The sequence below is a fragment of the Scardinius erythrophthalmus genome, assembly GCF_964197995.2.
Source record: "Scardinius erythrophthalmus genome assembly, chromosome: 6".
Lineage (NCBI taxonomy): Eukaryota > Metazoa > Chordata > Actinopteri > Cypriniformes > Leuciscidae > Scardinius > Scardinius erythrophthalmus.
The window spans coordinates 22,384,952-22,406,229 of NC_138226.1; the positions used below are offsets into that span (position 1 = coordinate 22,384,952).

The following is a 21,278-nucleotide window of genomic DNA, read 5'->3' on the forward strand; positions in this document are numbered from 1 at the left end:
AAAAATCAGTGCAGATGTAAGTCACAAATTTTAATTCAATTGGCAAAAATCTCACGTCATTTATTTTCTGGCTTACCCATACCATTACAGACATTTACCATGGTAACCTTATAGTTACACTAGTTATTATAATAGTTAATAACTGCAATATTTTGCAACATTACACAAAAGCTACATTTTAGAAATACATTTTAAAAGTATGTGCAGGACAATCGAAACAGTAATATAATATATATGGGAAGTAGCTATATGCTCGAACTTTTTTAAAATTTACATTAGATCAGTCTATTTTTTTTGTAAAATTATTTTTTAATTTATGTATTTGGTCATATTTAATCAATGATTATCTTCTATTTAAATGTTGCCTCTTCGTTTGCTCCATCAGAATATCGAATATTAAATTAATTTAGCAGATTTCAGAGACAAATGCCTTTTGTCTTTATCCTTTCTTTAGGAATCTTATTTAATAGTTTAAGATGTTTGTTGTTACACTACCATTGTCAGTGATATTATTTGTGGATCAATGTTTGTTTGATCCACAAATACATACACACACAAAAAAATAAAATAATAATAAATCAATTAAAAAAAAAAAAAAAAAAAACAAGACTATCAATTTATCCAAATTTATTTGCAAATTTAGAAAACATACAAATGATGTCACAGCTTCTGGTCTTCAGGCACAGGTCATTCTGTCATTACAGATTTTTGACCAAATATGTTTTTTCAGGCCGTCATCTCTGTAATGCCATGATAATGTGAGATAATAACAGATGTACGTCTCATGAGCAGCTTCTTAAAACCAAGAAAGTATAAACGTAAAACATTTGAGGAGTCAAGTACATTCTGTTCATACATAAAGTCAAAACTACAGTGAAAAGGGATCGAGAGGACAATGCTTCATTGGGAATGTAAACTGAAGTATCCATCTTTGACCTATTATTCGGTTCACAACCATCTGATTGAAAAACCCTTCCTTTCCTCCAGCACCATATCCATATATTTAGAAAACAAGACTAAGAAGCATGACAGGACAATTGAAACTCAATTTAGTAAAATTAACCTGGCCATTTTTTTTAAATCTTTTTCTTTATAAATATTCATCTCTCTTTTAGCTCTTTCAGACATACGGACAAACATACATCATGATGATGAACAATCAATGAGCAGGAGTATATATATATATATATTTTAAATCTAGGAAAACAAATGTTAGCTTTACATAAAATGTTAGTATCCCCATGCTAAACTGCCAAAAGACTTTGATAGAATATACTGTTTTCCCTATTTCCACTTTCAACATCTCAGTCTGACCCATTAAAGGCAAATGACATGCCACTCCATTCTGCTTTGCTACAAAGTCTGTTATATATTTCTGAGGCCAGACATTCAAAATAAACACAGGTTCTGGGGTACAAGAGGACAAAATGCTGACAAGAAAGAAAAACAGATCCAAATAGGAAGCAAAGGCTTGCTTAGGACAGTGCATTCAAAACATTCAAAGAAGTTCTGGTGACATTTTACACTCAGGTTGTACACATTAACAGTTAACCAACTAAAAAAAAATCAATGATGTTGTAATCAAGATGAATGCGTGCTGTAAAATTTAATTTATATACATTTAAATGTTACAAATGTATGTTAATATTAGTTAATGCATTATCAACTAAGAAGTAAAAAATAGAAAAATAATAAATTTGGGAATTAACATTAACCAAGATTAATAAATGCCGCCAAAAAGCATTCCTTGTTAGCTCATTATCCTTAATGCATTAACTTAGGTTAACAAATACAACCTGACTGAAAAGTGTTACCAAAGTTCCTCCAGAGACATCAGTCTAGAGAATTGACATGTGAAAGAAATATTCAGTGTTCAGCTGCTTCTGAATAAAGCTGGTATGCTCATCTGTTCCTCATCATCATTGGCTTGATCTTGTAATCCTCAGATGTCCTCTGTGTTCTCAGAGAAGCTCTATTGGGTGATTTCACAAAAAGGACAGCAATGCTACGATTGTCAGACTCGAGCGGTTTTGTTGTCTCTCTCACACATCATGATGAGGTGGCAGGACTGGGCTGACGTCACAGTGACTGAGGTTAGGACGGTCCTCCTATGTGATCTTCAGAGTGCTACCATAGGTTTGCTGTACCACCACCTGCACATTGTCAAGGATGAAGTCAAAGGCCATGCTCCATACTGACTCTGAGGACTGCTGCATAATTCTGAAATGAACAGTTCAAATCATCAGAAAGTCCAATCGATCTACGAGCCCATTTCCAGAATATTTGGGACATTTTGTAAAATGCAATAAAATCAAGAATCTGTGATTTGTTAATTCTCTTGAACCGTTAAATTCTCATTTAACTGACAAATGTACAAAGAAAATATTTTCCAATGTTTTCACTGACCAACTTAATTTTATTTTGTTGGCTGCAACACACTCTAAAAAAGTTGGGACAGAGGCATGTTTACCACTGTGTCACATCACATCACCTTTCCTTTTTTTTTTTTTTTTACACTTTTTAATCATTTGGGAATTGAGGATACTGTTTTGCAAGTGAAATTTTGACCCAATCTTGCCTGATAAAAGACATCTGCTCAACAGTCCGTGGTCGTCGTTGTCTGATTCTCCTTTTCATGATGGGTCATACAGTTTCAATAAGAGACAGATCTGGACTGCAGGCAGGCACATCCCTTCTATGGTGCAAAGTGTCTAGAAACCACTCAGTTTTAGCATGTGCAGAATTAGGCCTGGCATTGTCTTGCTTCCCAGGAAAGATGTCATCTTGGTGCCATTAAATGTCTCTGTACAATCCCAATATATGCCTCCACGTCAGTGGTACCTTCATACATATGCAAGTTACCCATGCTGTTTGCACTGACGCACCCTAATACCAGGACAGATGTTTGCTTTTGCACCTGTCATTGATGAAAGTCTGGAAGGTCCCTTTCGTCTTTGGGACTGAGAATGTGATGTCCACTTTTTGCTGAAACATGGACTCAGACCACAGCACACATTTCCACTGTATTTTAGACCATCTGAGATGAGCTCGGGCCCAGAAAACTCGCCGGCATCTCCTGATGTACACAGGGAACTATGCTGCGACCTCTTGAAATGCCATTGCGACCCTAATTTTTAATGGGTCGCAAATGTATCACTGATTATTTTTGTACCTATGTTTTAGGCAATATGCTATGATTTACTATGAGCATTTATTAAAACAGAAATGTGTATTTTAAGAATATGTTATATAACGTGCTTTGAGCATTCAACACATCAAGTTGGCTTCAGCCCCGCGACCGTTACTTAGATTAAAACGTACCATTGTCTCAGTGCTGCGCGAGCTCTCTCTCTCACAAACACGGACGCGCGCACACAGAGAGAGAAGATAATTGTAAAATGAAAATTGACGGGCTATAGTTTAAATTTTGTTCTTTTGTTCTTGCTTCTTGTTTTTTTTGTCAAAATGTCAGAAAGCATTTTGTATTATCCATCCGTGTTTTTAAAATTCGTTATATGACGAACGTTTTACTGTTAACAGCCCTCGTTATATGTCAGATTCGTCTAACTTATACTTGATATTATTTTTAGAATAAGTGGTTCGTTATGCTATTATTGGACTCCTGTCTATTCATTGTCACCTGTTTCCTATAAATATGTTTGTATTGGCTAACATTTATTCAGCTAATGCGTGTCCTGTTTAAAATGTGCAATGTTCAAACGCAAAGACAGCACGTCACAAATAGAAGCCCTTTTCCCTGTGCTATCTAGTATCATATTTGGATATTGGAATAATAAATTAAGTAGCCTATCTTAATTGAACACAGCGTTCCCGTTTTTTTTTTTTTTTTTTTTTTTTTTTTTTTTACTGTTTTCTAGGGGTTTCTTCATTTTAGACAAGTTGACCAGCACACATTATATGCAATGCAATGCAATATAATGCATGCGTGTCCTATGTGTGACATATTTTGCACACAGGTAAAGGTGCCCAATATCAGTCATTTCTAAAGTAAAAAAAAAAGAAAAAAAAAATTTGTTTTGGAAAATATCTCTTTATTTGATTATCAGTAAATTTGTTTTCTATACAGAGATATCGATATCGGTATCGGCCATAACAGCAATATTAATATCGGTTATTATCGGTATCGGCCACAATTTTCACATCGGTGCATCACTACTTAAGAGTTCAGGAGTCTGCCCATCTGTGCCAACCATAGCATGTTGAAATCCATTTTGCTCTTTATTGTGAACTGTATTTTCTATTGCAGTAAATCTATCCCAACCAATGTTAAAGAAAACAAAAACAAGAAGGCATGTGGTTTAAAAGATGGCAAGTAAAATAAAAAGCACATCTGTATGCAATACAGTTTCATTATTGTTCATTATTATCCAGAGCGGCTTACTATAAATAATTTGTGCGACCAAATCATGTTTTGCGCCAGTAACTGAAAAACTTAGTAGCGCAAGTGCCACCAGTGGAAAAGGTTAGTGTAGTTCCCTGGTATAGCTTTCTCCTTGCGTAACCGAGATTCAAGTGGCATTTCTTGATTCAGCGTCAGACTGTGTGATGTGAAAATGGTTTTCCAAAGTACTCTTGAGCACATGTGGCTGTATTTAACAGAGTAGCGTGACGGTTTCTCATGCAATGCCATCTGAGGGCTCAAAGGTCGCGCACATTCAACGGAGGTCTCCTGGCTTGCCCTACACAGACTGAGATTTCTCTGGATTCCCTGAATCTTTTTACAATATTATGTATGGCGGATGGTAAAAGACAAATTCTTTGCAATCTTGTATTGAGAAATGTGATATTTGAATTGTTTGACAGTTCTCTCATGATATTTGGTGAGCCATGATGACCCATCTTTGGACTGAGAAGCTCTTTTACACCCAAACACGATTCCCTCACCTATTACCAATTCACCTGCTCATTATGGACTGTTTCAAAAGAGTTGGATAATCTAACTTTGATCATCTTTTATTTTGCCTCTGTCCCAACTTTTTTGCAGCCAAAATTTGTTTATATTTACAAAATACAATTATGCTGTTCAGTGAAAACATTGGAAGACGTTTCTTTGTACTTTTGTCAGTTAAAAAAAGGTTCAAGTGAATTAACAAATACCAGAGTCTTGATTTTATTGCATTTTACAACTTTTCTGGAAATGGGGTTGTACACTACTGTTCAAAAGTTTGGGGTTGGTAAGATGTTTTATGTTTTTGAAAGAAGTTTCTTATGCTCACCAAGGCTGTATTTATTAAATCAAAAATACAGCAAAAATAGTATCACAATTTAAAATAACTTCTATTTTAGTATATTTTTTAATATGTAATATGTGATGGCAAAGCTGAATTTTCAGCATCATTACTCCAGTCTTCAGTGTTTTACATGATACTTCATTTTAATATGCTGATTTGCAGCTCAAGAAATAGTTCTTATTATTATCAGTGCTGAAAAAAGTTGTGCTGCTTAATATTTGTGTGGAAACTGTGATATGTCTTTTTCAGGATTCCTAGATGAATAGAGAGTTCAGCATTTATTTGAAACAGGCATTTTTTTGGGTAAAAATAATAGATATCTTTACAGTCACTTTTGATCAATTTAATGCATCAATGTTTAAGAAAAATATACATTTCTTTAAAAAAATCTTTCTGAACCCAAACGTTTGACCGGTAGTGTATATTACTGCTTGTGAGATTTATGATGTGTTTATTGCAGGAATCAGTGACAGAGAATTCAGAACAATACCTCTTCATGTATTTGATGACAAGGTCGAGTTTCTCCAGGTCTTTATCATCCACGAGTTCTGTGCAGTACTTCACCACCTGCAGAATGTCCTCTTCCATTGGCTCTGTGAAGATGCAGCACCGCACAATTAAACCAGCAAATATATACTGGCATTTAAAAAAGTTTTGCTGTTCTGCCTCTAACCTGAGATGGTAGTGACCCATTCACGAAGCAGAGTTCTGATGTCACTGAATTCATAAGCTCCAGCTAGGGTCGGGGCTGGGCGGGGATTTAATTTGGACAGCGTCTCTGGGACATCTATGCTCGGAGAGGACGGGCACTGTACATTTTCAGTCTACCAAAGAAAAACATCTAAGATAAATCCTTTTTCCCCCCCCAGAATTGTCAAAACCTTGAACAAACGCATTTAATGTCAAATGGCTTAAGCATCAATAAACTACAGTATAAACAGAAAAATATTATAAATAAAAAGAAGAATATTGTAACTGGATTACAGGCTTACTCTGAGGCCTTGTTGTTTGAGTGCCAGAGGTATAATTTTGGAGGGGCTGGATTTGGCAGGGCTGTTTCCAGGAAATAGTTTTTTTTGTGGACTTGGACCCTTTTTGGCAGGACTAGCATTTTTCTTTTTGTAGCGGCGCTTTAATTTCCCCACTGCAGGCTGCTTTAGTTGAGGAAATGTTTTTTTTTGTTCCACTACAGAAACGAGAAGGCAAGATTAGAGACACTATATGGTGTGTGGTAGCGGTTGATTACTTAATTCTAGGGGAGACACGGATATCAAAACTCTGGATAAGCAGATCATTATTGTCATGTTATGTTATAGCTACATTGTTAATAAAAAGTCAATTATAACACACAAGGACTAAATTTAGGAATCACAGATGAAATCTGTTAAAGAAAAAAAGTTAGAATAAGAAAAAGATAAGTGCTCATACTAATAGAGAAATGACATCTGGGATGTTGTTTAGATTGTTGCACATCCCAACTTGTTTTTACTCACCAGTGGTGCCTTGAGCTTGAGCGTTTCCCTTGTTTCGATAAGCAGAGCACAGTTCTTCCTGAAGCTCTCTGGGAAGTGCTGCAAACACATCTGGGTCAACCTGTTAAAAGTTCAGTTTTAGGATCTCTAAAATACTAGTTTCTGATGGTCAAGGTTAACACCATTTCACCAAGTTTCCCCCTTGTAGTCGGCATGATAATAGCATGTACCTGAGAGAAGTCAGGGAGCTCTAGTATAATGCCCGTTGAACATGATTGACCTGGCTGGTTTGGGAGCTGCAGTACAAGGGTGCCAAGTGATGGGGCTGGAGGTGGAGAGGAGGTTCGAGGTGGGGTTGAGAGATGAGATGAGGTGCTTGGCTGCTCCTCTCTGAGTCTCCAGGTCTGCTCCACCTGTTTCCTTATGTCTACAGGTAAAGCTTCTAAAACAGACAGGTCCACCTAATATGAGAGGGGAAATCGGGGCTTACATTTGAAATGTCACCATTCAAAAGTTTGGGTTCAGCAAGATTTTCTTTTTCTTTTTTAATTAAGGCTGCTTTTATTTTAGTAATCCTATGAACTGTTTTCTTTTGTAATTTATTTTAACGTATTAAGTATTAATAAATGTAATTTATTCCAGTGATGCAAAGCTGAATTTTCAGCATCATTACTCCAGTCTTCAGTGTCACACAATCCTTCAGAAATCATTCTAATATGCTGATTTGCTGCTCAAGAAACATTTCTTACTATCATCAATGCTGCTTCATATTTTAGTGGAAACCATGATACATTTTCATGATAAAACCCAGAACGTTTTTTTTTTTAGATCCTGAGGTGCACTCAAGAACCTAACCTGAGAGGGAGATGGCACCTCAATGCTGATGTTTAGGCATGCCCTATGGTTGGGGGTGCGTGGATGGTGAAATTCTCCTTTACTCGTTCCAGGCATTGGATCTGAGCTGGTGGAGGGTGGTGATGATGGAGCAGTAACTCTCTCCTGATTGGAGGAGAAAGCTCTGGATGAGGAAGGGCTGGTTAAACCATCTAAAATACAAGTAACAAGGAATGTTTGTTAAGAGTCAGATACCAACATAAATCCTATACATCATATCCTAAATCAGGGTTTTTCAAATCCGGCCCTGGAGGGTCACGTTCATGCAGAGTTTAGCTCAAACCCTAATCAAACACATACGAGTGAGCAAAAAAACAATTAGGTGTGTTTGTTCAAGGTTATATCCAGTGGCTGGATTTGAAGAACCCTGTCCTAATCAAACTGTTCTGACCTTGTGCTAGAGGCTCTTTCCTGGGGCTGTGGGCAGGCTGTCTGGCCTGCAACAGGTCTTTGATCGAGCGACCACGAGAAGCCCCTTGTCCTGATGGGTCTGCATGTGGTCCCTCCAACTGCTGCACCTGCAGCCCCACTCCCCTCATGTCCTTCACATACAACTTCATGGTATGGAATAACTTAATGGCCTCTGCTGCAATCAGCTGACCATTGTCTGTGGGCTGAGCTAGTAAAACAGACCTGCAATGTGACAGTAATGAGAATGTATATCAAATCAGAGCTAAGTTATCAATCAATATTAGAGATTCTTCGTATTAATTAAATCAGTTTCAGTTGATATTGGATATTTAATCCAATGCTAATCTCCCCTCTTTTTACATTTAAATGACCTTTGCCATCTTCTGAAGCTCGTATAAAGTTAATTTTTAAAAACACTATTAGTTTAATTTCTTAAGCAAAATGCTATTTTTTTTTTTTACAATTTCATACTTTACATTACATGTTGTGATGCCTAAATTTACTTGCAGCCTTTACAATGACTGATTTAAGTTTTTAGTGCTTTTTTATTCAGACAAAATTGTATATGATTTTAATATATCCCACAGCATGAAAATAATTATCATCAGCTTATCGGTATCAGCAGGAATTGTTTTTTATTTATCAGAGAAATTCTCCCCATTTTCTAAATGCATGGTACTGTGAATGAATCATCCATGCATATATTGTTTTCTGATCTCATTATACTTTATCAAAACATCATAACTTGAATCTCTAATAATTTAGTCTGCTTAAACCCACCCTTTTTTTACAATCAAGTTTACGTTCAAATCCGCCTCTATCCAATCAACAACCGATTAATTAAACCAAATACCTGCCCTACATTTTTCTTTTTTTGTTGTTTCACTCAAATTTTACGTCACCAAACAGAGGAAAAGATTTGTTGCTACTCCTGTTTCATCACAACTTTAAATGTCAGAGTTATATCCAGTGGCAAATATATATAAAACTCCCCATAAACAAATGGTAGTGGTTATTTGAGAAGACTAGAAGTGGCAAATTTATCCTGGTGCAAGTCACCTGGCAAAGTTGTCGCATATCCCATGACCACCATATTTGGCTGGCTCTATCGGAGCCCCTGCTTTTCGCACCATGACCTTAAGTGTAACCCGGCGACCTCTAAGCCCCGCCCCCTCCAACCTCTTCTGCACCTCCATAGATAGGTCAGTGAGGAAAGACTCCACCTCTTCAACCTAGCAGAACATTAGAGGGGATGGAAAACTAATGAGGGAGGTCAACAGATTTAGGACAATGACAGGTATAGGACGATTCGCAATGATTGCTGTAACTTGTATACTTCAAAACCTGTGTGAACCGAATGTTGTAGTTCATCTCTGCAGACACAGACTTTCTCTCCTTCTCACTGCGCACAGGCCTGTCATCCAGTCCCCTGCAAAAACGAAAGAGCGTCTGTCCCGTCCGTGGCCCAAACTCCTTTTGCAGTCGAGACATGGACAACTGCTGCAGGTCACTGCAGGTGCTCACTCCCAAGGAGGTCAGCTTGGAGTTCATTGAGCGACCCACACCTGCACACAAGCATGCAGAAGCACAGGTCCACATGCACACAAACAGCAATAAATTCTACTGTAAATTCTATTTTCAGCTTCAAATACAATGCCATTCAAAAGTTTGGGAATCCAGAAGAAAACGTTTCACTGTTTCAACTAAAATATATTGCAGCACAACTGCTTTCAACATTGATAATAATCAGCACCAAATCAGCATATTAGAATGATTTCTGAAGGATCATGTGACACTGAAGGCTGGAGTAATGGCTGCTGAAAATTCAGCTTTACCATCACAGGAATAAATTAAATTTTAAAACGTATTATTAAATTTAAATCTTATTTTAAATTGTAATAATATTTTTGATCAAATAAATGCAGCCCTGGTGAGCATAAGAGACTTTATACATTTTACAAACACTAAACAGACCCTCTTTTGGACCCTTTGAATGGTAGTGTATGTGTAGGATGCTCTGTTCTCACCAGGCAAACTGGAGACAGGTTGATCCCTGATAAAATCATCCACTTCCTCTGACCTGAGGAAGTACTGTCCATTTGGTTTGGCCTTACGGGTCGCCATCCGAGCAAGAAGGATGTTGGAACCTGATGACAAGTATAAGGGAAGTTACAAAAGCCTTCAGAGATAAAACAGCACCAACAACTACATTACAATATGACACATGGTCATTAAACTTATTCATGGGATAGTTCACCCAAAAATGAAAATCATGTCATCATTTACTGACCCTCATGTCGTTGCAAACCTATATTACTTCTGTAGAAGGTGAACTCTAAAGAATATCCTGGCCACTCTCTTCGGTATGAAGCAAGTAAATGAGGACTGGAGCTCTTAAGCTCCAAAACATTTCTTGAGTTTACTGAAGCAATAGAATAGCTTAGTGTGAGTAACAAACCAAAGTTGTTATTCACTTAAAATCTTGACATCAGCTGTTTGGCATGTTCACATGAGTACATTAGAAAGCACAATGCAATTGTATGGCTTTAGAAGACTTGTGGAATATAGCTCACAAGTTTTATAATACTTTGAAATCAAATTTCACATTCATTGTAAATGCATTGAAAAAGAGCAACCAGCACATTCTTCAAAAAATTTCCTTTTGTGCTCCATGAAAGAAAGAAAGTCATACAGGTTTGGAACATCATAAGGGTGAGTAAATAATGACAGAATTTTCATTTTTTCATTTATAAAGTCTCTTACTCATTCCAACTGAGGCAGAGCAACCAGTCTTCTCCTTTATATCTTCACGGATGGCCCGTGCCAGATCATCAGGAGTAACCCCCAGCTCAACCAGAAGAGCCGTGGCGTCCACCAGGGCCTCGTCACAGCTTAGTGCCTCAATGTTATGAGTGTAACTATAAAACAAGCAACCGTGAAGCAAGAGAAAATGTTTGTCAACTGGGTTTAGGAATAACATAGCAATCCAAAGAAAGTTGTAGCAAACATTATATCTGTTACCTGGCCAGGGTCTCATACAAAGTCAGTGCCACTTCTTTATACGCCTGGAAGTCATACGGGACAGACTGCAGATCAGGACAGAGCTGCTTAGCCCGGCCAAAGAACATGCCGTTTCGCACACCAGCCTGCCTGTAGGAGTAACAGGTACTGCTAGAGGTCAAACTGTTTTATGAAAAATTGCCATGGACTTTTAAATATATTGTAATCTACAGTTGTTGACAATGGAGGGCCTTGGAGTCAAAAATGTTAAGAACCACAGGTGAGTTTCGAGTTTCCTGGTTTACCATATTTTATGCACTCTTTTGTAATGAATCACTCAAAAGTAATTTATTAAATGTTTATTGTTATCTGCCAACGGAATGTACCATAACGAGTTGCTATGGCTTGCTTGACTGACAGACTAGCATTCTAACATCATAATCTTGCTTTCTAACCTTATTTCCACAATTTCTTTCTTCTTGTTGTAATTCTTCTTCTTATTGTACATATAAAAATCAAGATGTTTCAATCAGTAGTCCCATATCCATAATTGTTACTGTTACAAAGTAATTGATATATTGGAATTACTCCCATATTTGCCCCCTGCCCCTAAGGAACTATCTGTACGTCCCTATATAAGTTGTATTGATTTTATAACTTTACTGTACTTGAAGTATGCACCTAGCACTAGGAAAATACATGTATCAGATCAGGACTCTGTATCAGATCAGGACTCTGTATCAGCAGATACTCAATATCAAATGACTCAGATCGGCGGCACAAAGAAATTGATCAGGACATCCCTAATCTATGTGCTAATTTACTCCTAAGTTTTCAAAATGAATAGCAGATATATACATTTAAAATGTAAAAATCTTTAAACCTATTTTTTGGAAGGGGGAATAGACCAAAATAATCAAGGACTCATGTTGCAAAAGAAAGTAGCCCGGCAGGTTTACAATAAATACCTGGCCTCATAACTGCAAGAGGCAATCTCTGCCATTGAGAGGGCGGCCAGGTCCAGATCCACTCCATTACTGGGACCTTCATCACACTGTGGAGATGGGGTCATCTCAAGATCATTATCTGTCTTTTCTAAAGCAGAAAGAACAATGATCACCTAAATTCAAACTTCAAAATAATCTTTAATAAATTAATTGGGATTTCAAGCTAAAAATCTGGGTTTACCTTTTCTGTACTGTTTCTGTTTCCTCTGGTAGTACTGAAACTCAAGCTGAGGATTTGCACCAGGTCGCTGTGCAACACGGCCAAGACCGCGGTTACTTGTCACTGCAACCGGTTTCCCTGGAGTACAGATTGACCATCAATAAATCTCAGTTTATCAGTTGCTATCAAATAAGCTGCAATAAGAAACTTGAGCACTTCCCTCTAACTGACTGAAACGTACCTGTGAGATCTGGTCGGTGTCTGATCCCAACGGATACAAAGAAGCAGTCCATATCCACATGAAGAATACAGGACTGACGCACCTGAGGAGCAGCCATTAAGGAACCTGTGCCAAAAAGAAACACAGAAACTTTTTTTTGCAAAAATCTGCATCACAAATACACATACTCCTCGATAACAAAAAAAATACACAAACATAAACCACAAAGACAAGCTACCTGAACTGCAATTAGCTTTGAGCTTCTTTAGTTTCTCTTTTCCAGAGAAAACAGCTCCTCCTGCTACTCGCCGCCTGCTCTGCAGGGAGTTCACATACTCAGAAAACTCATTACGCCATGTAGAAATATGATGCAGCCTTGAGTGAGAAAAGAACTCTGATATTATTCCAGCCTCTGCTCTCTGCGCAGTTGAACTTCCTGACTGGTTACTAGAGTTTGCAAGGATGAAGGAGTTAGGGGTCATGTGATAACTCCCATTTAGGTGAACTCTTGTCTGATTGCCCTTCTGAGGGGAAGCTGAAGTTCCTGGATTAGATGTTGGTTCTGGATGGAGTTCTTTTTGCATATTGTGAGGATCAGGCTTCTTTGCAGGGCTGGCTGTGGATATCAAGGACGTCTGATGGGAATTTGCTTTTGATCCAGCAGAAGAGCAGCTGGGCTCCTCCCTGTCCCAGCATCCAGCCTGTGGGAGGTGGGACTGAAGGGACCCTGTGTCAACAACATGAGGGTGAAGTTCTGCAAAAGAAACTAAGTCCTGAGGCTTTAAGGCACCATTCACAGGGTGTACATAACCGTTAGTTAACGAAGTGTCTTGTGAGCCTCTTGGCAAAAGGGCACAGGCGTTGTCATCATCATCTCCATCATGAATCCCATTAACTCTGGGCCGCTCTGCATCCTCCTCAGAGGTGATGCCATTTCTGCCAGACAAAAGGAGAGAGAACAAGAAGATACAATATTAAATAATTATCCAAATGTGTTTTTTTATGAGGGGTTTAAAAACATGGCCCATGGTCGTGAAGCAGTTTTAACTGACCCGCAGGCCAATACAATACACCGACAACAAATAAATGGGCGAAATTAAAATTCTATACTATGTAGTCTAAATAAATGTAAAAAAATAAAGACTAAAGTCACATTTTTTTTAAATGCTTCAAGTTAATTTAGAAACATGAACATAATGTACAGTGTGAAAACCTGATACAATTTTTTTTAGATTATATTTAACATTATTACATTTCAGTATTTATACACCTAAAGACTTTAAATGAGTGTTACATGATAAAGGTAATCTAAATGTAAAAAATGGGTGAATGAAGACATTAAATTAAATATCCAATATATATCCAAACACAAACAAAATGAAAAATGAATCAAATAATTTGTTGTGTTGCATGCTATTTATTGTATCTTAAAGTAGCAGAATTTATTTATTTTATTTTATTTTTTTAAACTAAGCGCAGGATTTGACACTCACGTGTGCCAGTGGATCCCTGGTATAAAGCATACTCACAGTTTGACGTCTAACTGGTGATTAGTTCGATCAGTGAAGTTAGCTGTGTGGTTAGCGTGAGTGGATTTGAGAACTTCTTTAGAGAGGGTTTGAGTGTGGCTGGGCTTGAGACTGTCTGACTGAGGGTGGCTTGGACTGGGTTTGGATGGTCCATGGCTAAATGACGGATCCTGCCCTCGTGCACAAACACTGGCAAAGCTCAAGCCTTTCTGCTTCGTATAGAGCTGATACTGGATGTATGAAAGTTGGCAGCCTGCCTTTATACTGCACAAAAAAAACAAAAATATTAGTATTGCTATAATATTGTGCTTCAATAGCTTGCAAAGTGCACAAAAGACACACCTGTCTGTGATCCACTCTGGCCGCACTACTTTCTCTCCTTTGAGCTCTTGTATTTTGTTGTTGGGGAGGTTGGTGGCAATGATATGTGTGGTTTTGGAGCGAGTGTAATAGAGATGGAACTGCCCGCCATGCAGCATCATCAGTCTGCGCAGCTCATCCGCACTGGGAACTGCAAAAAAAAACCCACACAATACAAGGTTCTCAAAACGGTAGAGCAGTGGCAAAGCGCTCATCCTCCTGACACGTTCAGCTATGGTGCTCAATTGGGAAACATAAGTTTGAGTCCAGCCTGCAAAGTCTCCCAGAAACTATTTCACTTCATATTCCCAAATAATTTTGCACATTATTCTATATAAACAAATCTACAGCTGTGCTCAAAAGGTTACATACTCTTTGCAGAATCTGCATTTTTTATTTAGTGCTTTCCTGAATAAGATTTTTACATATAGTTTACCATAGTTTATAAAAATGACCCTGTTCAAAAGTTTACATACTCTTGATTCTTAATCCTGTATGTCGTTACCTGGATGATCCACAACTTTTTTTGTTTTTGTTTTGTGATGCTGCTTCTCGAGTCCCTTGTTTGTCCTGAGCAGTTAAACTGCCCAATGTTCTTCATAAAATCCTTCGGGTTCTGCAAATTCTGCAGCTTTCCAGCATCTTTTGCATATTTGAACCCTTCAGCAGTGACCGTATAATTTTGAGATCCATCTTTTTACACTAAGGACAACTGAGGGACTCAAACATTCACTGATGCTCCCAGAAGGAAACATGATGCATTAAGAGCCGGGGGGTGAAAACTTTTGAACAGGACGAAGATGCCCAAATTTTTCTTATTTTGTTAAACTTTTTTTTTTTTCATTTAGTACTGCTCTTCGGAACAGAAGATACTTACATGTTTCCCGGAAGACAAATTAAGTGCAATTTACCTTGATCTTGAAATTCAAAAAGTTTTCACCCCCTGGCTATAAATGCATCGTGTTTCTTTCAGGAGCATCAGTGAAAGTTTGAACCTTTTTTGAACCTTCCCTCAATTGTCCTCAGATAATTTAACTGTTCATCCTCAGAGTGAAAAGATGGATCTCAAAATCATATAGTCACTGCTGGAAAAGGTTCAAATATGCAAAAGATGCTGGAAAACTGAATAATATGCTGGATTTTTCTGAAGAACATAAGGCAGTTTAACTGCTCAGGACAAACAAGAGACTCAAGAACAACCATCACAAAACAAAACAAAACAAAAACAGCGGTGAATCATCCAGGTAAGGACACACAGGATTAAGAATCAAGGGTATGTAAACTTTTGAACGGGGTCATTTTTATAAATTCAGCTATTTTTTGTCTTGTGGACTATACGTACACATTTATGTAAAATATCTTATTCAAGACAGCACTAAATAAAAATGAACATGCCATTATAATGATCCCTCTTATTTTGTTAAAATTATTGATTATCAGATTCTGCAAAGGGTATGTAAACTTTTGAGCACAACTGTATAATATAATATAATATAATATAATATAATATAATATAATATAATATAATATAATGTAATATAATATAATATAATATAATATAATTTAATATGTCAAGAGACAAGTCACCTTTATTTATATAACGCTTTATACCAGTGTTTCTTAACCGGTGGGTTGCAAGACCATTTTGAGTGGGTTGTAGAGTGTGTAGTCAAAGAAAGAAAAACAACAATACATAATTCTAAATGTTTTTTCTGGTGCGAGGCATTAATTTTGAAAGGCATGCATGAAAGCTGTTGACTCTTCAGTCAGACGCAGTTTAAGTAAAGAGTGCCTGAGAAAAACGCACTGTCCTGATTCAGTATCTGCATGTCAGTATCATTATTCTAATGTTATTTTCAAAATAAAAATAACAAATAAAAAAAAATGAATTTTATATATATATATATATATATATATATATATATATATATATATATATATATATATATATATATATATATATATATGTTCTTCAATAAAATCCTTCGGGTTCTGCAAATTCTTCAGTTTTCCAGCATCTTTTGCATATTTGAACCCTTCAGCAGTGACCGTATAATTTATATATATATATCAGATCTAAATAATAAAAAATATATACTGTATAAATAAAATATTGTTATTAATTATTAGTATTATTAATACTGATTACAAAAACTAAGTATTTTTAATAATTATTCATTCAAAATAATTAATAATAATAATAATAATGTTTTTTTTTTAAATGTGATTGCTTTCATTTTGACATTTGTTATCACAGCACATGTGGGAGAAGTCTGACCTGTATATCCATTGACATAGATGGCCACACCGCTGAAGATACAGGAGGACATTCCATCTTTCTGCTTCTCTCTTGGGGCATCCTTCTTAAACTGCTCCTCAAGCTTACAGATTTTTGCAGCCATATAACCACCCTAAGAAAGAATTTAACAAACACAACTGTAATCTTAATTTGATTTTTAAAAAATCCAATTCATTTACAAGATCAAGTAATGCAAAGGCAAAGCACACAGCACTCACTGACCACACACATTTAAACAGTAAAAAAACAAAAACATTTCTAACCACTGGAAAAAATGAACAGACTGCAATATAGAAACACACACAAAGAAAAATGTGCAGCGTCTGGCTGACAAGCGTTTGATTACGCCTCAGACATTCAATGAGACTGGAGGTGCAAGTCTGCCCTGCTGGCACGGCGACTCTCTGTCTCCATGGCAACGGATGGAACGCTGGGATTCAGGAGTTGAGCCTGAACCAATAAGCAGACTCACACACACACAAAAATACTCCACAATACTCACTCATTCGCTCCACCTGTACTGACAGGAAATTCCCCTTAACCTAATTAAAGGTCCCGTTGCATGCGATTCCATGTTTCAAACTTTAGTTAGTGTGTAATGTTTCTGTTAGAGCATAAATAATATCTGTAAAATTATAAAGCTCAAAGTTCAATGCCAAGCGAGATATTTTATTTAACAGAAGTTGACTACAAAAAACGGCTCGATTGGACTACACCCCTCTACATCCTGCATTAGTGACATCACCAGAACCGTGTTTAGACTAACCTCCGCCCACAGGAATGCTCCCTCAACTCTACTGGCTACTTGCGCACTTCTTATAACTTAGCCTACTGTGTTTACTCAGCTCTTACGGTGATTTTCTGAAGTAAAACTGACGCTTCATCTTTTGTGTGATGTACAATAAACTTTATTATACTCATCAGTACATGTTTGATCATCATTCAGACAGCAGACGTGTAGGCTATAAATAAATAATGGATACATAGCCTACAAGCAGATGACAAATACGTTATAATAACCGTAATTAAACTACTAAACCATACCTGTTTCATCTCTATACAGCAATCTGACTCTGTAGGCATTATTGTCCGACTCGAAATGAACGCCGTTACTGAGAGTTTCTGATATTATCATCATTCTGTGAGATGAATTTTTCCTGACAGACTGAGCACGAGCTCATGAAGCTCCGCCCCCTGTGTCGTCCAGCAGCACCTCATTTGCATTTAAAGGGGACACACTGAAACGGCTCGTTTTTCTGAGCCCCCCAAAAATGTCAATTTAAACATGCTGTAAAAAATGATCTGTTGGGTATTTTGAGCTCAAACTTCACATACACACTCTGGGGACATCAGAGACTTATTTTACATCTTGTGAAAAGGGGCATAGAATGGGACCTTTAATATAACCTGAGATATGAAAACACACAAGGCATGAAAGTAACAACTGTTCTGTGCTTAAAAACTTAAAATCCTGAAAGAAAACAATTGTGATACTGTACACGCACTGGCAAGATTCACTTTTACAAGCAAACATGGGATCCTGGGTCTGCTACTGCAGCTGTAAATGACTAAATCGCTTACTAAAAATCAACAGTTACACCCTTTTGGGTCTCAAATTTGGTAGCAAAACACTATGGTTGCCATCTTATTGGGACATATTGTGCTTGTAATGTTAGCAGTGAAGACAGAAGCTCTTGGAGTTGTTTATCCTAGTGCGGTTCTGCTAATGTCTGAGGAACATCATGATGCTGAAGCCTATCAAATCTCTTGCAGGGCTCGGACTGTGGCGGCCGCGGCAGAGCAGAGGTGCTGGTCACCAGTGAGGAAAATTGAGATTACTCACTGGTGTAATACAAATGAAAACCTGTCTAGACTCCAGCAGGAACACACACATACACACACCAGCGCTCACATGAGGGGGAACGTTCGCCTGGTAGGAAGGCAGTCGACGGTTATGTGGACATCAAAGAACAAGTTAAAATAACAGTAAAAATAATACTTTACAGTGTTTACAGGGGCAGCCAGGAAAAACAACACAATACATCAGAGGACAACTCAACTGTAAAGAAAAAAAAACCAGCTGCTTGCCTTCTTGATATCAATAACACACATTAAATAACAAAGAACAACAGACTCTTACCCTTCCTCCCCACCCATCATCTTCACTGGCTTTCTTTCTCCATCCATCTCGACTCATACTGAGGGACCTGAAACACAACGATTCAAGAATGAGTCAAAATCTAAAAGTGTGAGCGATGGAAAATGAACATATAAAAATGAGGACACAAGTATCATCACACTTGCATGTGTTTCCACTCAAAGAAAGGGAACGAGCTACAGTAAATAAAAAAAGTGCTACCTCTTTGATTAGCAGGTAGAAAAGAAAATTAAATGCATCTGAAATGCTAAATCTTGAGCGCTGAATAAGACGTCAATTTTTATTTGTATAGCGCTTTTAACAATACACACTGTAGAGCAGCTTTACAAAAAAAAATCATGTTTTTGTTTATAATCATATCTTCTTGCTTTATAGTCACATTTAGCCAACTAGAGCGTGGCAATAATATGGTTTACATTTGGCTACAATACAAACAATCAAGCAGTTGAGATTTGCAAAGTGAAGTCTAAGATAAGCATATTCCTCTAAATTCCACCTCTTTTTGAAATAATTGTATGCATTCAACAGACACCTCTATCCACAAGTGACTTACAGATTTCATTCAAGTTTGAATCCACTGTATTTAATGTACTGCATTGAATTTAGGAAAATTCTTATATTTTGTAGATGCATATATCTGAACTTTTTTGAAAACAGTGAGGTCAAAGGTGAACGGAAAACACTTGATCAGCATTTTTCTCCAAGTACTGCACACCTTACCAGAGCAGAGGTCATCTGTACATCTGTTCCAGTCATTTACTTTTATTCTTGACAAATTAAAATATAAGACCAGCAATTTACTGTCTTCTTGATCATTTTTGCCTCTGATACAATCTTTTTCATTAAATGTGGTAGTTGAAGATTGACGGAAAACATCCTCAGTAAGATGAATGGGAATGCTAACAAAGTTTTTAATGTTATTTACAGCCACATGCTGGATTATTTGTTTATCTGGCATATTTAGTGGTTGTGATGTGACACGTGACACATTTTAACCCACTACTAGGTGATTCTGGATTGAACTTAACTATGGCCGTTCAGACAATCGGACCAAAAACATTCATTTACCAAAAATGACACAAGAAATATGCAACGGATACCTTCACTAGGCCATGCAATGCACTTCTGCAGAAGGCAGCTGATTATGTTTTAGAAGCCATACAATTTACCAACAGTTAATGCCAATGAAAACAACAGTAAAAAAATAAATGAATCATCATAAAATTGTTAGCCTACTACTGAAAATTGTGTTTAGGTCTGGTCTCACAGCCGTACCAACCTTGTGTTCAGTTGGTTAGCCAGCTGGTCTTACTGCCTGACTAGCTGAAAAGCTAAAACCAAACTAGTTTAGTCGTTTTGTTTTTTTCACCAGGGATGTGTATTGAAGGCTTAGAAATGGTTGACAAATGGAAAGATTCACGTTTAGTGAACTGTCAATCAACAAGCAACAATGTTTATTATCACAGCTATACTGCCTTTTTACTAAAAGACAGTTACAAAACCAAAAGTGATAGCTCCCTAACAAGAATTATACTCCATCGCGGGTTTGTTTGTAGCTTTAGTTGAACACATCAGCCATCACATGGGACATGCCTGGCCATGTGAAAGACCACTGAACTGTCTCGGGCTGGAAGGAAAAAACTTTGCAGTACATTTGGGAAAGAGAAATACGATACAGAATATAAGTTAGTGGGACAGCTGATAGAGACAGTGATCAGACACGTAGGAGAATAAAAAGGCAAGTGACATTTCGTGCATAAACTGGATTGCCATCAGCGTTTTGAACAATGTAGCAGAAGTGCAACAGACATCAGATCGATTAGTTCAATACAGAACAACACAACTGTAGCGTCACTCTGCGTGTGATATTTGCGTTTTCTTTTGAAAAAGAAACCTCTGAAAACTGAAATTGTTGCTCACCAATTATCCCCCTTCTTTACAGATGTATTTTGTTCAAACCAAAGCGCCTTTGTTTCCGCTCTTGGGTTGCGTCCACCCCCTTTGCGTCAATTGTGAAAGATTACTAACAGAGACTTCGCGCATGCTGGACTCTGTCCATATCAACATGCTCCCGTGACTGCACGATTCACCCCTTTTACCATTCACTCGTATCTCTCCATTGCTAGCCGCTTGCTCTGCCAGATTCTCTGCCTGTTTTCGCTTAAGACCCTCCTCCTCCTCCTTCTTCTCCTCCTCCTCCTCTTCTCAGACGGGGTCGCACAGTGACAGCGTTAGCCCTTGTCTGTATCTCACAGCACCATCAAGCGGTCCGTTTGTCACCCTACACTTGACGCAGAGTTCAGCTTTTGAATTTTAATCACGTTCTGCTGACGTCGCTCCGAAATGTTCCAATGACTAAGCTTGGCTCATGTATATTAATTGAGCCATGACGTTGTCGCCTGCAATTTACCAATGGCGAAGGCCTGGCTCTTGAATATTAAGAAGAGAGCCTTTGCTTTTAGCAGGATTTATGTCTCACGAATTCGCCATTGATATTGTTGAATGAATTTAATACC

General features: G+C 37.5%; 1 protein-coding gene across 2 annotated transcripts; it reads right to left on the reverse strand.

Annotated features, from left to right (window-relative positions):
- Nucleotides 1–609: 609 nt before the first annotated feature.
- rev1 (REV1 DNA directed polymerase) lies at nt 610–21,033 on the reverse strand. Of its 2 annotated transcripts, none has more exons than XM_081368070.1 (22): nt 20,683–21,033; nt 18,745–18,811; nt 16,584–16,716; nt 14,288–14,456; nt 13,946–14,209; nt 12,655–13,352; nt 12,438–12,542; nt 12,218–12,334; nt 11,998–12,124; nt 11,051–11,179; nt 10,793–10,947; nt 10,057–10,176; nt 9,374–9,594; nt 9,089–9,261; nt 8,010–8,251; nt 7,580–7,770; nt 6,955–7,185; nt 6,746–6,845; nt 6,245–6,438; nt 5,926–6,076; nt 5,743–5,845; nt 610–2,220 (listed from the first exon to the last, which is right to left on the reverse strand). In XM_081368070.1, exons 2-22 carry the CDS (start codon nt 18,799–18,801, stop codon nt 2,109–2,111), a joined length of 3,792 nt encoding a protein of 1,263 aa, XP_081224196.1. In that variant the 5' UTR covers nt 18,802–18,811; nt 20,683–21,033; the 3' UTR covers nt 610–2,108. The 2 variants fall into 2 exon arrangements, with proteins under 2 accessions (XP_081224196.1, XP_081224197.1); XM_081368071.1 differs by having other exon boundaries at nt 1,978–2,153.
- Between the last annotated feature and the right edge of the window lie 245 nt (nt 21,034–21,278).